At 39.5% G+C, this 13,931-nt stretch overlaps 1 protein-coding gene across 1 annotated transcript in view; it reads right to left on the reverse strand.

The window, feature by feature from the left end:
* LOC106939917 (guanine nucleotide-binding protein G(o) subunit alpha) overlaps positions 1-13,529 on the reverse strand; it is a 32,817-nt gene extending 19,288 nt beyond the window's left edge. Inside the window, exons 1-3 of the mRNA XM_015022495.1 lie at positions 13,347-13,529; positions 4,192-4,320; positions 2,682-2,811 (exon numbers count right to left, since the gene is read on the reverse strand). Of these exons, the coding sequence (XP_014877981.1) occupies positions 2,682-2,811; positions 4,192-4,320; positions 13,347-13,495 (408 nt within the window). The 5' untranslated portion in view covers positions 13,496-13,529. The remainder of the gene's footprint in view (positions 1-2,681; positions 2,812-4,191; positions 4,321-13,346) is intronic.
* Between the last annotated feature and the right edge of the window lie 402 nt (positions 13,530-13,931).

The raw sequence follows: 13,931 nt of genomic DNA on the forward strand, positions 1-13,931 counted from the left end.
ATAATTGTTTGGTTGGAAAACACCTGAACCAGAACTCATCACTGAATAATAACCAGGAGTGAAGATGGATTCAAATCCATGTTTCCACTGCTTCCTTGCCGTTACAGGCAGATTAGCAATATAAGAAATGTTGCTTGCTAATTAAAACTCCAGCAGAGCAGTGAGTTTAACGAGCTGCCGGATCGGGTAATGTGTTGCTTCCTCGGTCCAATTACTGGGAGGTCCTTCGCTTTTTCTTCCAAATTGTGGAATATTTTTGCTGAACTGGAGGCTTTTGGTAGTAAAACAGAGAAAAGGTTGGAGCCAGGAGGAGAAATATTTGTCTGCAAATTAGAACTCCTACATTATTTCTAGCTTAGCGATAATAAAAATGGGTAACAGAATGAAGATCAGGTCTGTTTAAAGCGTCCCTGGGTTTCTGTGAAAACCTCACAGTTTTGTCTCTCTGCAAGTGCCTCAGTTTACAGACGTCTAACAACTACAGACACGGCTGTGTTAAATGAGTCAATAAAGTTCTCTATTTATTTCCTCCATGATGGATTGTTTCTCCCTGTGTGGTTATGAACCAACCCTGGGATTCTAATGATGCTGACTGCAGGCGACGATTCTCTCCGTTACCGTTTAAAATGTCATCGAATGACTTTAAAACATATTCACAGCACTAGCTGCACTTCCAATCACCTTGAAATTGTGCAAATTAACTGGTTGAATGGAAACATGCTAACTTGAGGTAGTTTCTCTGCTGTATTGAAATTAGTGTCTCTTGTAAAACGGCAATGGAAATGCTTTATTCTCATCACGAGTCACATGATCAACAAGATGTTGGTATTGGCAGAAAAGATGAAGGCAACAACAGGAAGTGGTGGGAGGACGATGGAGCCGCGTATTTTTAAATGACTTATTGCATGAACAAACTTATTCAAATGTGTTTCTTTTTAAACAGAAACAATAAAATTGCAAAGTTTAGTTTTTTCGACATTAGTGGAATACTGACAAAGTGTTGCTCACATTTGTAAAGGAAACGCAGCTACTGACAGATTCTTACTAAAAGTTAACCTTTAATTTAACCAACATGCTTCTTCAAACCAGAAAGTACGATTAATGTAAGTCGGCTTGAATCTGTGGATGGAGCAAAAGATTAGGGTTTTGGCCAAGAGGCCTTCCAATGTCAAGGACTCTGAACTCAATGAAAACAGTAAATCAAAAAATATGAGTAGAAACATAAAAAACTGGTCACGTATCATTAGTAATTCCATTAAAGGATATTGAGAATTGTATAAAAATGACAGCTCTTACACATTGTCTGCCAGGAGTATAAATAATTATTTTTTTTGTTTTTCCACAGCCTTTTGCATCATTTCAGACGTACTACATGGAGATCTGGGTGGCTTTACCCATTGACTCAAAGTAGGCAGGTTGTTTAATAAAATATGATCCTGTGTTTGTATGACTTTAAACTTTTGGATGATTTTGTGGGCGTGAATAATTCTGGGCCTGACTATGTGTTTGACCTAATGAAACTTGACCTATTTGTTGCCATTTAAATGCTCACACGTCCATTGTTTCCTGTTGTACATAAATAAAAAAAATCTTCACAGATTCCTCAGTTTATTATGATCTAAGAAAAAATATTTCAAATGTATTGGAAATGAAAAAAGTAGAAGTATGTGAACATTTTGGATTCAGTTTACCGTATCAGAGTGTACAATGATGCAAACATGTAAAAGCTCTGTGGTTTGAAAGTTTAGAAAAGCAGAACGGGGGCCTGATTAGGATTTGAGAATCACTGGTTTAGTGAAAAATGAGGGTCCAAAGTGGCAAAGAGCTGAAATTACCCTGAGATTTATTGGTCAAATATTATTTCTGAATGGAGGCTATGATGCTTTAGGTCAGTAATGACGTATTTTACCTTCAAGATACTCAGCAAATCCTCATTAAGGTAAAAAGGACTGTGAGCAGTGTTTACTCTGTGATCAGACGGCTTTGCTACAGCTCTGTATGAACTTTGATCATTTTTTAAAGCGTTCTCTGTAGCCGAAATGCTTATTCCTAAATTCTGGAGACATTTATCCTTTACTGTCTGAAGCCTTTCCACAGGCCGTCTGTTTACTGTCGGCTTATTCAACACTTTAAAACACACATCGCGTCTATTTTCAGAAAGGTTCTTCTGGAATAACTGAAAAGCAGCAGACACTCAAATATATATGGATAGAAAATCTGAGATTTTATCTTTGTGTTCATCTTTCAGATAAATTAATTACACAATGTAAAGTTACTATTGAGACTGACAGCTTCAAAAATCCCCTTTCAATAATATTTATTAAACACATTTATGTTATCCTTAATATTTTTTTCTGACTACTGAATAAGCCACATACAGGAGCATTTTCACATAAGCCTTTTTATTTACCAATAATATTTATATTTTTTAAGTTTGTCACACATGAAAATAAGGCTACATGTCGCTAACGTACAAACATATTAACACCTGACTTGTCAGGTGTTTAAGCTGTTAAAACTCACTAAGTTACAAAAAGCTATTTGGCTCAAGGGGATTTATTTGACTTCAAACCACATTTATAAATGATAAAACAGCTATAAATAAAGCGATATGTAAAATATTGTTGCTAATCTAGTGTTAGCTGTTTCCAGAGTCGAACCCAGGCTCGTCACGTTCTTACCGTGGTTTCGTCCTCATGCAGAACCTGGTCGTATCCGCTCAGAGCCACGCAGAAAATGATGGCAGTCACATCTTCAAAACAGTGGATCCATTTCTTCCTCTCCGACCTCTGACCTCCCACATCAAACAGCCTGCAGGGCAGGAGAAAGTTTATTTGACACTTTGACACAGTTAGGTGTTCCACATTAAAACATTAAGCTGCTGGAGTGGCACAAACAAGAATCCTGCTGAAGATTTTCAGAGTAAACTTAAAAGCCGAACCATTAAACGCAACATTAATGGAGGTGGATGCATATATTTGAGCCTGAATATATATATATGATTGGATGTGGTTAAGGAAAAAAATCTGCAGTAAATTCAAAATTGTTGCCATGATTTATTTTCTGCAAAAAAACAAACAAACAAAAAAAAGCGGAATTTTACAGCAATTCTAATTTTATTATATATTTTTTTCTCATTTAAATGTTCTTGTAAAACCATTTACAGATATGCACTATTTTTATAGTGCAGGGATTTAAGCTTAGCTGGAAAAACCAAAACCTGGTTGGATTGCTAAAGAATAACTAAAATGAAGCGTTTGAACCGAGAGGAAAATGTCTGAACAACAGATGCTATCCATTACGTCATTTTGCCCCAGCAGAAAATCACCCAGCCTCACTGTATTGTGTTTTTGTGGTGTTGGGAATGAGAGGCCTGAGTCCGGAGAGAAACGGAGCCAGCCGTGTGTGTGACAGGCCTAATGGTAGGCAGGCTGACGGGTCCCACCCGTTACAGGAACAGAGGAGCCTCCCACTCCCCACATCACCACCAATAATAGCAGCCCAGCTGGAAATCTGCAGGATGTGCTTCTGAGAGACACACAGCGACGGCGCATCACAGCCAGCTCAGTGGAGAACCTCGATCAGCAGCACAAACATGCATCTGAGCCTGTCGTAATAAATCAACTAATCGCATGACAAATTAAAATGAGTCGTTAAAGAAATACTCCCCTTTAAAAAAGTTGAAAAGTCGACATTCTGAGAAATGCTTAAAACATTTTACCCCTAGTTTGAAATATTTTGTTTGCCCTCCCTTTTTTTTTTTTTTTTTTTTTCAGTTTTTCAGTGGCCCTAATTCTCTTCCATATTTGAGCAAGTATGGAAGAGGATGTGTTACTGTGACCGACCTCCATGCATCTACAGCTTCGATTTGTTGATAAAAACAGCAAGAAAAAGGCATAATGATGCATCCATCCAGATAAATAACGGCCCTTTAACAGTTTACTAATCCCTCACTCTCCATGTTTGAGTTGCTTTATAAATGATGTGCAGCCGAATTATAACAAAGTCTCATCCACTCCATTTCTCGCCTCGCCCCTCGCTCCCTCCGCTCTGTGCTCTAATTGAATCTGACCTCGTTAAGAGCCAGAGAATCATAAATATAGATACTTGTTTAAACCATCGGATCTAATTAATTACAGAGCGGAGTTTCTGCGGTGTGAGTGGAGTAGGGAGCAGGTGGGTCATCCCAACCTGAAGTGAAGGTTTTTGAAGGTGAAGTGCGTCTCGACGATGCCTGTGGTCTTCACTCGGGTCCGGAGGATGTCCTGCTCTGTGGGCTGGTAGTCGACCGCACCGATCCGATCTAGGCTGTCGAGGTAACTGCGCGCGCACACACACACACACACACACACACACACACACACACACACACACACACACACACACACACACACACACACACAGAGGGGAAATGTTAAACAGCAGCAGATGATCACTGCCCAGAAGATCAAATTATGGTCGGATACTGAACTGAACTACAAACCCAAATATTAGACTTTTACGAGCACTGAGGCAGATTCAACATCAACTGACTTTATTAACACATCATTTTGATTTTATTGTCACATGACTTTATTCTCATATTACTAAGACTGTCTTCTTGTAATCAGACTTTACTCTCATATTTAAAAAAGAAATATCATAGAGTTGACATGAATTCAAAATCCAAATAAATAGAAGCTGTAAAACACAAGGTGGACGTTGTGGAAACACAATGAGGGCATTGGTGAAAAAATTCAGGTTTTCCAAAAATCAAATCTTCAAAAACCATAAAATCAACGTATCGCCCAGCCCTATGTGTACATGATAGTTACATTGTATTTTCATTCTGTTACAACATGATGTCATAAACTTGTGTGTATTTCAGATTTTTCTGTAATGTTTCTAATTGTCTTGATCAAAATGTATCCAGACTTTATGAAGCTCTTTGAAAAATTTTCTTTGGTTTTCCACTAATTTTTTTAGTCCAGTCAAAGCCTTCTCAAAAAAAAAAAAAGACTTAATTATGTTCACTGTACATCCCAGAGACGCTGGTGGATGTGAAGCAGATGAAACAGAGAGAACGACGCTGGGTGGTCTAACCTACTTTCCATGACATCAGAATGCTGGTGATGAATATTATGGCTCAGGTGGTTTATAGGTAACATTACATACCAGTGATAATATCACTCCCACCTACTACATTACTGTCACTGTAACTGTAGTTAATGTACTTATTTCAGAGGTTCTGCCGGCTGCAGATCAGCTTCACTACAACATGCCGGGGAAATCGGCTCAGCAGTAAAACAGATGGGCTGATCTTACCTGAAAAGGCTTCATCATCTTTATTGTATTTCACACAAAGGAGAATAATGTTTTTAAAGTGAAAAGCATTATTCATATTTACCTCTCCTGTAGGTGCTAAGCTAGCTGAATGTCTAAATGACATCCTTGCCAAGTGAGCACAGCGAGCAGCTGCTTGTTTAGAAGAGAGGAAGAAAAGCAGGGAGGATGAGGTGATGAGGATGAGGTTGTGTAATGGAATATCCCTGGAAGTGCACCTTTATTTTTACTGTAAATCAAATGATCCTGAACAGAGCCGTGCAGAGATGCATTCCAGCAGTGTGTGGAGTGCTGCTCTCACTTTCAGCTACTGTAGTGATACTCAGCAGTAGTTTCTCGTCATGCTAACTGCCTGTCGTTGGTAGCATTATGAAAACATTTTCTGCTGGACTTTCTGGCCTGGTTTTGTTTCTCTGAGTGTAAAGAGTGCAGAAGTTTCCTCCCCAGATCAAAGATACACATGGTTACTGGTAGCGACAGACTTCCCGTATTAAACTTGAACCCTCAATTAGTGGGAACTTGCTGAAGGCCTCTGGTCAAGAGACCGGGAATAACAGGAGAGGTTTAGTCTGCAGAGTCATGAACACCTTCAGTAAGACATCGTTCAGTCTGCAGGCCAGGAGCAGCAGTCTGGGTGGTCTGACTGATTCTTAACGTCGTTCAACTCATGCTCATTATTTCTTCATAATTAAGGTAGATTGATGGCTTAAAGCATGTTTTCCCACCTTATTAGGACTCTTTATTTCAGTCCTTCTGTCCATCAGACTAACAGGCCAAACCAGGAAGAGCCACTCTCCTGTGTTTACATGCCTTTACTGGCTTCCTGTTAAATGTTGAACTGAATTTTAATATTAAATTATTTTGTTTTTAAGGCACTACTCTCATGTCAACATAACCTACCATGGATGCTAAGGCTAGTTAGCATAACCACAGATGGCAGATACATGGTTTTCCCTGTTTCTCTGCTATTAGCACACTGAGCAGCGCAGACAGGACGTTGATTGACAGTGCTAAGCTCCTCCTCCTGGCTCTGATTGGTTGTTTTTGTGGTCTGCATTTTCGAATAACAATGGCACTGGGAGGAAGTGGAGGAGCTTGTCTCATACAACATGGTGACTGTTTTAATAAGAATGGAACAAACATTTTTTAACAAGTTTCACACTGCAGCTTTAAGATCAAATTTAAAAAGCTAGTGACAGATCAGTTTAGATCAACATAAGCAAAAATACTGATTACTAAAAATTAAATAGTGGTTAAAAGGACCCAAACTGTTTCCGCAACCAATCAGGTTTTATCCGTCTCTCATACGCCTCACTGTTTTCTTCTAAAGATTTCTGAGGAAGCAATCATAAATCACTTCTCCCAAACAACCAAACACTCTGCTCTCCATCAGCAGAGGTGAACCCTGAAGTACGGACTGAGAGAAGAGATGAGCATCATGCGCACTCAAACGTCCTCCCAACGTAATGGATATAATGCTTTTTTATTTTTAGATTGGAGATGCTCTTTTAGGGCTAGCAGACACTCAGTTACTTCCAAAGGAAAAAGATAAAGGCTCGAGGGAGAAGATATGTTGACAGAGTAAGAAAAGGTAGATGGAAGACACACACAGCTTCACTGATGAGAACTATTGATTTTATAGGGAAACATTGCTTAGATTGTGGTTTGAAAAGGAAGAAGAATATAACGAGCTGGTCAGGAGGAGACGAAGAAAACGAGAAGCAGAAAGCACTCTTTACCTCCTGAGGCACAACTGGGCATTAATCTGCAACCGCAGTGTGTTTTATGGAATGAAAATGAACGCAAACACACACCACATCCTACACAGGCGGGCTCTGTTTGCTCCCAGTGAGTGTGAGTGGACAGGATTAATGACGACTCAATGCTGAGACAGGTTTCAATTTACAAAGTGAAATGGCAATGATTAGATTACAAGGCAATCAAACAACCCACACATTCTTAGCATTAATGCAACAGAAGGAAGAGGAGTTCAATTGAAAAGAGAATTGAGAATAAATTAAAGCTGCAAGTAGTGAAATCCATCCAGGCCTCTGACGCCAGATCAGAAGAATTTTATTGTCAGAGACTTTTCAGGTGGCAAAAACCTGAAGAATATTCCTTTATCATGTGTCAAAAGCACTAAACTATCACAGATAGAGTCTGGAGCAAAGCATTTGTAGCATTACTGGTATTTTGTGTAAATCCGCTAAGTGTGGCAGACATTTGTATTCAATCTGCCTAACTCCATTCTTACTAAAACCAGCCTTCACTGCTAATATGACAGTAAGTGTTTGAGATGCGTCTCTGCTAGATCTGCACATCTAGAGACTGAAACGTTTTCCCATTTCCCTCTACCAGATATTTCAAACTCAGTCAGATTGAGGAGAAAAGCTGTTGGTAAATCCTACTGAGAATCTTTCAAAAGGATTTAGGTCTGAACTTTAAAAATATTCCCATGATTTGTTTTGTATGGAGGCCAAGAAGTTTCATTTTGTTTTCAGCTGAGCAGAGTAACTTCTGCCTCCTGTTTCAGTCTGTTTCAAGCTTGTGTCAAACTTTTCAGCAGCTTTCTTATTGCCATCCTTTTATAACTTTGAGACTAATCAAACGATGACAACAGATTGATGAGTCATTGATTCAACAGATTCTCTCCTCCAGCATTACGGCGGTCTAGTTGACTGTTCCTCTGATTAACGCTCTCCTTGCTCCAGTCTGTCAGTTTGGGTGGACTGCAGCTTGTTCATCCTCTCTTTGTTTCCAGATGACGGATGAAACAGGGTTGATGTTCAACACTTGTTGTTTTATAATGTAACTCTGCATTAAACTTCTCCAGTTAACGATTGGACCGATCTGTTAATATCTGTATCTGTCCGATATTGAAAAAATATTCTAGATCTGGTGTCAGTGACAATGTTCCCGAGTCATAAGATGAAATCTATTCGGTCTAAATCTATGCATTGTACTCTCAGTGATGTCATACTTTATTATTAATTTTACATTATATTTAAAATTCCTAATCACACTTTGCAAAGCACTAGAAAGAAACTGCTGCAGTTTATTTTTACTAATTTAGTAAATCCATTGTTTTTTATCAGTTTCAGTTTCTTTGTCATTTGTTTTACATTGGCTGATTTACTCCTGTTTGCTTACATGTTTGGCCAAGCAGGTGAAGCTAATGTGTGAGCTGTACTTGTGCAGTTACCAAATATATTTTCAATTCAGAGCTTTTATGTCTGCGTTTGAAAAAAATGTACGTTTTAGCTGTTTTTCTGTATCGGATCAGTATCAGCTGACGATAAACCTCAGGTATCGGTATCTAGAAGTGAAAAAAGTGGATCAGTGAATCCCTACCTACAACATTCTCTCTAACCTTTCTGCTGTTTCTTAGTCTTCATGCAGATGTTTGTTTGTTTGCTAGTGAAACTCTGAACCATGAAAAAGTCAGAGCTCTTTGTAATTTTGCAAGACGCTGTACAATGTGTCTCACCCTGGCAGTTACAACAATAGATGTAAGAAATGTTTCCTCTTTCCATCTACTGCAGTGAGCGGAGTAACTATGAAGGCTATCAGTCTATTTCTACAACTCCAGTTGTTTGATAATTGAGTTAGAAAGGTCAGTCAAAGGTCAGTAATTGTTTCGACTTATCCATTTGTCTTTCACGACCTTTCCTTTGACACGCGGCTGACCCCTCTCTGCTGCTTCTGCTTGCCGTTCACCCTGCAGCCACTTCTCGCTGCGCTGAACTTGCACTAACACTCATGTCAACATTATTTTGTGCACAGCACCGTTGGCCGCCTAAGGACTCACACACAGACAGCAACGTAAATTACATTTAAAGCAGCCTGGAAAGGGATGATAAGTTTTCTGTCTGGTTTCTGGATGACATATAGTATGTGCACAGCTGCTGCATTAGTCTTTCCTCTCAGACTGATATTTCTCAACATGGCGCATTAAGTTGATTAACTCCAGACCCCTGAGTGTGCTCGCCTCATTTCACTGGTGATGTGCAGAATTATAGAAGAGTGGTGGATTTAAAGCCCAGAGAGGCTGTTACTGTTCAAGATGAGCGGCCAATTGGTGCAAAAGCTAATAAATGTTCATTTGGATAAACAAAGTTTAATTTTCTATAATCATTAACAGTCCACATCCTGCCCTCTGACTTGGAGGAGTCTACCATGTATGGTATAGGAAAGATCCCAACCGCTCTGTATATATTAAAAGTTCTCATGGCTGAAGCTTTCAGAAAACTATTTGAACTATTCCAGATTATTTTGGTTGACTCTTTCCTCTCCGATGCTCTTTTTTCTCTACAGCATCTGAACTGAGAAGCTTGACTTTGTCCCTGACCCAGTTCTGTGTTTATTTGGTTATATGTTTTGATCGACTCCTCCAGGGCTGTCTTATGTCACCGATCCTGTTTGTGGTTTTCATGGACAGCATCTCAAGGTGTCGTCGTGGAGAAGGGGGCGTCTGGTTTGGGAACCGCAGGGTCTTATTGTTGCTTGTCAAAGATGATGCGGTTCTGTTGGCGTCACCTCCAGTGTGAACTGGAGTGGTTTACTGGTGAGTGTAAAGTGGCTGGAATGAGAGCCGCCCACCTCTGGGCTGGGGGTCAGTCTCTGCCTCAAGCAGAGGAGTTTAAAGGGGACATATTATGTAAAACTCGCTTTTTGCGCATTGTTGTACTTCCATTTGGGTTTCTACTGCTTCTAAAAACAGTCCAGAAACACACAACTGTTTTTGGGATATGAATTCATGTTTTTTGGTGTCTGGAAAAATAAATTTGTCCAAAACCTCCAGAATGTAACGTCACAAATCAGCAGGCACTGCACCGTTACCTAGCAACCCCAGCTGAGCTTCAGGTCATCAGGTCAGGTGGTACAATGGCTGCTGGAAATAATAATAATAATTGTTGTTGACTAATTGTTCAAAAACCACTTTCTTCATTCGAAGATGCATGGTTATATAGTTGGGCATTTGTTTTTAGTCATTTTAATATGCAAGTGTAAATGTTGAGTTGGGGGCATGAACAGCAGCAGCTTAATGGTATTTAAAGTGACAAAGGCCCTAAAACGGCTCATTCTGCAAGGAGCTCACAATACGCAGAACAAAAATCTCATCATGTAAGAATCATTTTGTGCAAAAAAAAAAAAAAATGAATAGACATGTTTCGTATTGCTACACCTCCAACGCAGGAGCTGCCTAAAGAAACCTCATATTAGCTTTTTAACCCTTTAATTTGATTGACAGCACTAGTTTTTTTTTTTTTTGTACCAGGATTTCATAGGCTGCCTTTTGAGACATTGTATCTACTTCATGTTCTCAGGTGATTTCATGATTTATCAGACCTGACAGTAAATGTGGCTCATGAAAGTTAAGTCATGATGTAACAAGGAAGCAATAATATTTTCACAAACGGTCAGGTTGATTGGATAGATTCGCCTTTTAATACATAAGTCATCATTTAGAAACTCCATTTTACATTTACTCCGGTTATTTTGCCTAAAATAATAAAAACAATCTGTAGGGGTATATCTGTTTTCAGGGCCAAGTATGTGACATTTCTTTACATAATTGTTTAAAAGAAGGTCACCACAGTCGAATGAATTTATGGCTGTTGCTTAGTAACCAGTGTTGGGATGGTTAGATACCACCCTCTGCTGTGATTTACTGACACAGTTTTACTTGTGACTTCTTCAGAAGCAGGGCTGACAGAAAGTAACATAATAAAACCACAGAGCAGCATGAAGAAAAAAGGTTTCTGCCGTCACTGAGCAGAGGAAGCAGGATAAGGAGAGCAAAGCTATTTCCCATAATGAGGGATATAATGATGGTTTTTCTAAAAAAAACAAAACCAAAAAGAATTTTAAAGTTTCTTACACCAATTTACAGCTGCAGCATAATCAGAGGCACTGCTGCATTTAAAGTGGATCTTCTGAACAAAAAGTCTAATTCAAAATCTGTTGCAAAACAACTCAAAGTGCATGTTTTCTTGCCTCGGCATGGACTGTTAAATATTGCCAACTCAGAATTTAGCTACCTCATGTGGCATTTTGGCATCATTCTCAGTGTGCGTATGTGCATGTTGAGTGATCGCCTTTCTAAATTATGGCCGTGTCACATAGGCAGGAATGTAAATCGCAGATGGAGTGTACAGTATGTGCATTGTGGTAAATAGGTCAGAAAACACTCAGGGCCTTTGCACACAAACACACAGAGGTGGCTTCAGGCGGGACCTACTCCTTTCACACAGCAGCGCTCTGCTTTCTATGGAATAAAAACACGCATTACGTGCATGTGTGATTACAAAACCTGCACCATGCACAGAGATGCTGCTTTTGTCTCCAAAAGAGCAGAAAGCTTTGACCACAGCTGAAACATCATCAGATTTCTGGGGTTTCTCAGGAATGATGCACAAACGCACACTTAACAACAGTTTGTGTGGTCTGGTCATGTGATATCTGTCCTGTCGTTTCATTGGCTGGGCACTCTGCTTGGCTGCACAGGCCACAATATAATAGGAAGTGTGCATCAATTTTTAATGTGACATTTAACACACATACAAAGCGATAAATAAGCTGCAACTAAAAGGTTCATGTCTGAGTTCACTATCAGTTTGGACATCAGTTCTCACCACTTTTTATTGGCTTTTACCCCAAAATGATGCTGAAACTCTTCCGTGATAATATCTCCACTTAAAAAAAGAGGACACCAATTTCAAAAATGCATTTATGTTCTTCATCTCTTCTCTGCTCACGTACTCTACCTTCTCCTGATTTGATTCCTGTTACGAATAAAATGATCTGGGCTTCAGGACATGTGATCAACTCAATGGTCTGAGATTTGCAGAAAACCAGGAATTGAATTAAAACAGGCGTAGAAAGAAGAAAAGATGTGAACAAAGACAGATGTGCTTTGTTGTAGTTATTGTTGTTGTTCTTATTTGAACCTTTAATTTTCTTTTATGGAAATCTGATATGTGATTTAAAAATATGCTACTGTACGACAAAACAGTTAATGATGACTTCAACAGTCAGACCTTTAAATGGTTCTGCTACAAACAGCAAAGTTATGTTTAATGTGTACAAGCTCTTCTGTGTCCAACTAGCAGTTATTAAATCTGAGCAGACTAAAAAACTTAGACAACGAACCACAACCGAGATGAATAACTTATGACATTTGGTTACATTGTTCATATGATTTACTGCAGGCAGGTTAAACTATTCTTTCTTATTTTAGTTTTAGTCCTTTCAAAGGATAAAATATCCCAACTACTACTCAGCATTGAGATTTTCTGCAAGACCAGAAGTGTTTTCATTTTTTTCTAGATTTCCTGATTCTTCCTCATTATTGGTGCCGATTCTCTTCAGCGAGCTCACAGTAACTTGATCATTTACATCAGCCCTGTTTAATCCGCTTCTATCAAACTGTAGATAGTTTGTCTAGAAAATCTGGTTTGTTTGACCACACAAGCAAATTCTGGTCTGCCTCAGAACCTCGGAGTGAAGTCTGATGCGATTTGAATGCATGTGAACGTCAAGCACACCAGAGACTGCTCCAAAAGCAGAAAAAGGACTAAAGCACAAGGCATTCTGGGTAATGCCTTGTGCTTTACCCAGAATGCACAAAATGCAATCATGACCTTTTACCAAAGACAAAAGAGATTTCATAGACCTCTAAAATCTGAAACCACTCTATTTTTGTTTACACTTCATGAACAAGAAAGTTGTGCTCAATCCTCTGACTTCCTCAGAGGTTTTAGTGCCGTTTTCTTCAGAGGCTGTTGATACAGCGCCACCACAGGTGAGGAGGGGTTCCAGCTTGCTCAAAGTTCTTACAGGAGAATAACCAATCAAAATCACTGTTTCAGAAGAAGGCAACCACAGGAAGTAAAACATCACCCAAAAAGCGCTCACAAGTAAAGAAGAAACTCGTATCAACAAACCTTAAACCAAACCTCAGTGAGTCTCTAACGTCTGATTTGTAGAACTCTACATGAACAGATTTAGAAACATGGACGTACTACTGCGCCGAGTCGTTGAGCTGGTACTCCCGGGCGCGGCTGAAGCACTCCTGGATGCCCGAGTCGGCCCACAGGCGCATCATGGCGCCCAGCAGCTCAGCAGAGTACGGCTCTGTGTCTTCCATACGACTGACGACGTCACACACCATCTTAGCGTCCGCCTGCAACACAAACACAAAAAAGAAAACAACCGGTTAGCATGCTGCTAGCTATTTCTGAGGGACTGATGAAAACACCTCAACACAGCAGGACATCTACTCGTTCACTTCGACAAATAATAACTGATGAAGTGTTAAATATAGCAGAGAACAAGGACAAAGTTCAAACAGGGAGAAGAAATGGCATAAGTCCTTAAAACAGTGGAACATGTGCTATTACTGAGCAAAACCACCCAACAGAGCTGCTCTTACAGAGGCGTCACTCCTCATCTATTTTCATCACTCTTCATTATGAGCAAACCTTAAAAAAAAAAAAAAATACTAATATAACAACACTGGACATTCAGACTGAAGTGGCTGTTTGAAAGCTGCACATACAGAAGATCCAGAGGGCTGGAAATAGACGGAGCGCTCTGGCATCTCGCTC

Source organism: Poecilia latipinna, unplaced genomic scaffold, assembly GCF_001443285.1.
Source record: "Poecilia latipinna isolate Pla-1442-1.1 unplaced genomic scaffold, P_latipinna-1.0 Scaffold3028, whole genome shotgun sequence".
Lineage (NCBI taxonomy): Eukaryota > Metazoa > Chordata > Actinopteri > Cyprinodontiformes > Poeciliidae > Poecilia > Poecilia latipinna.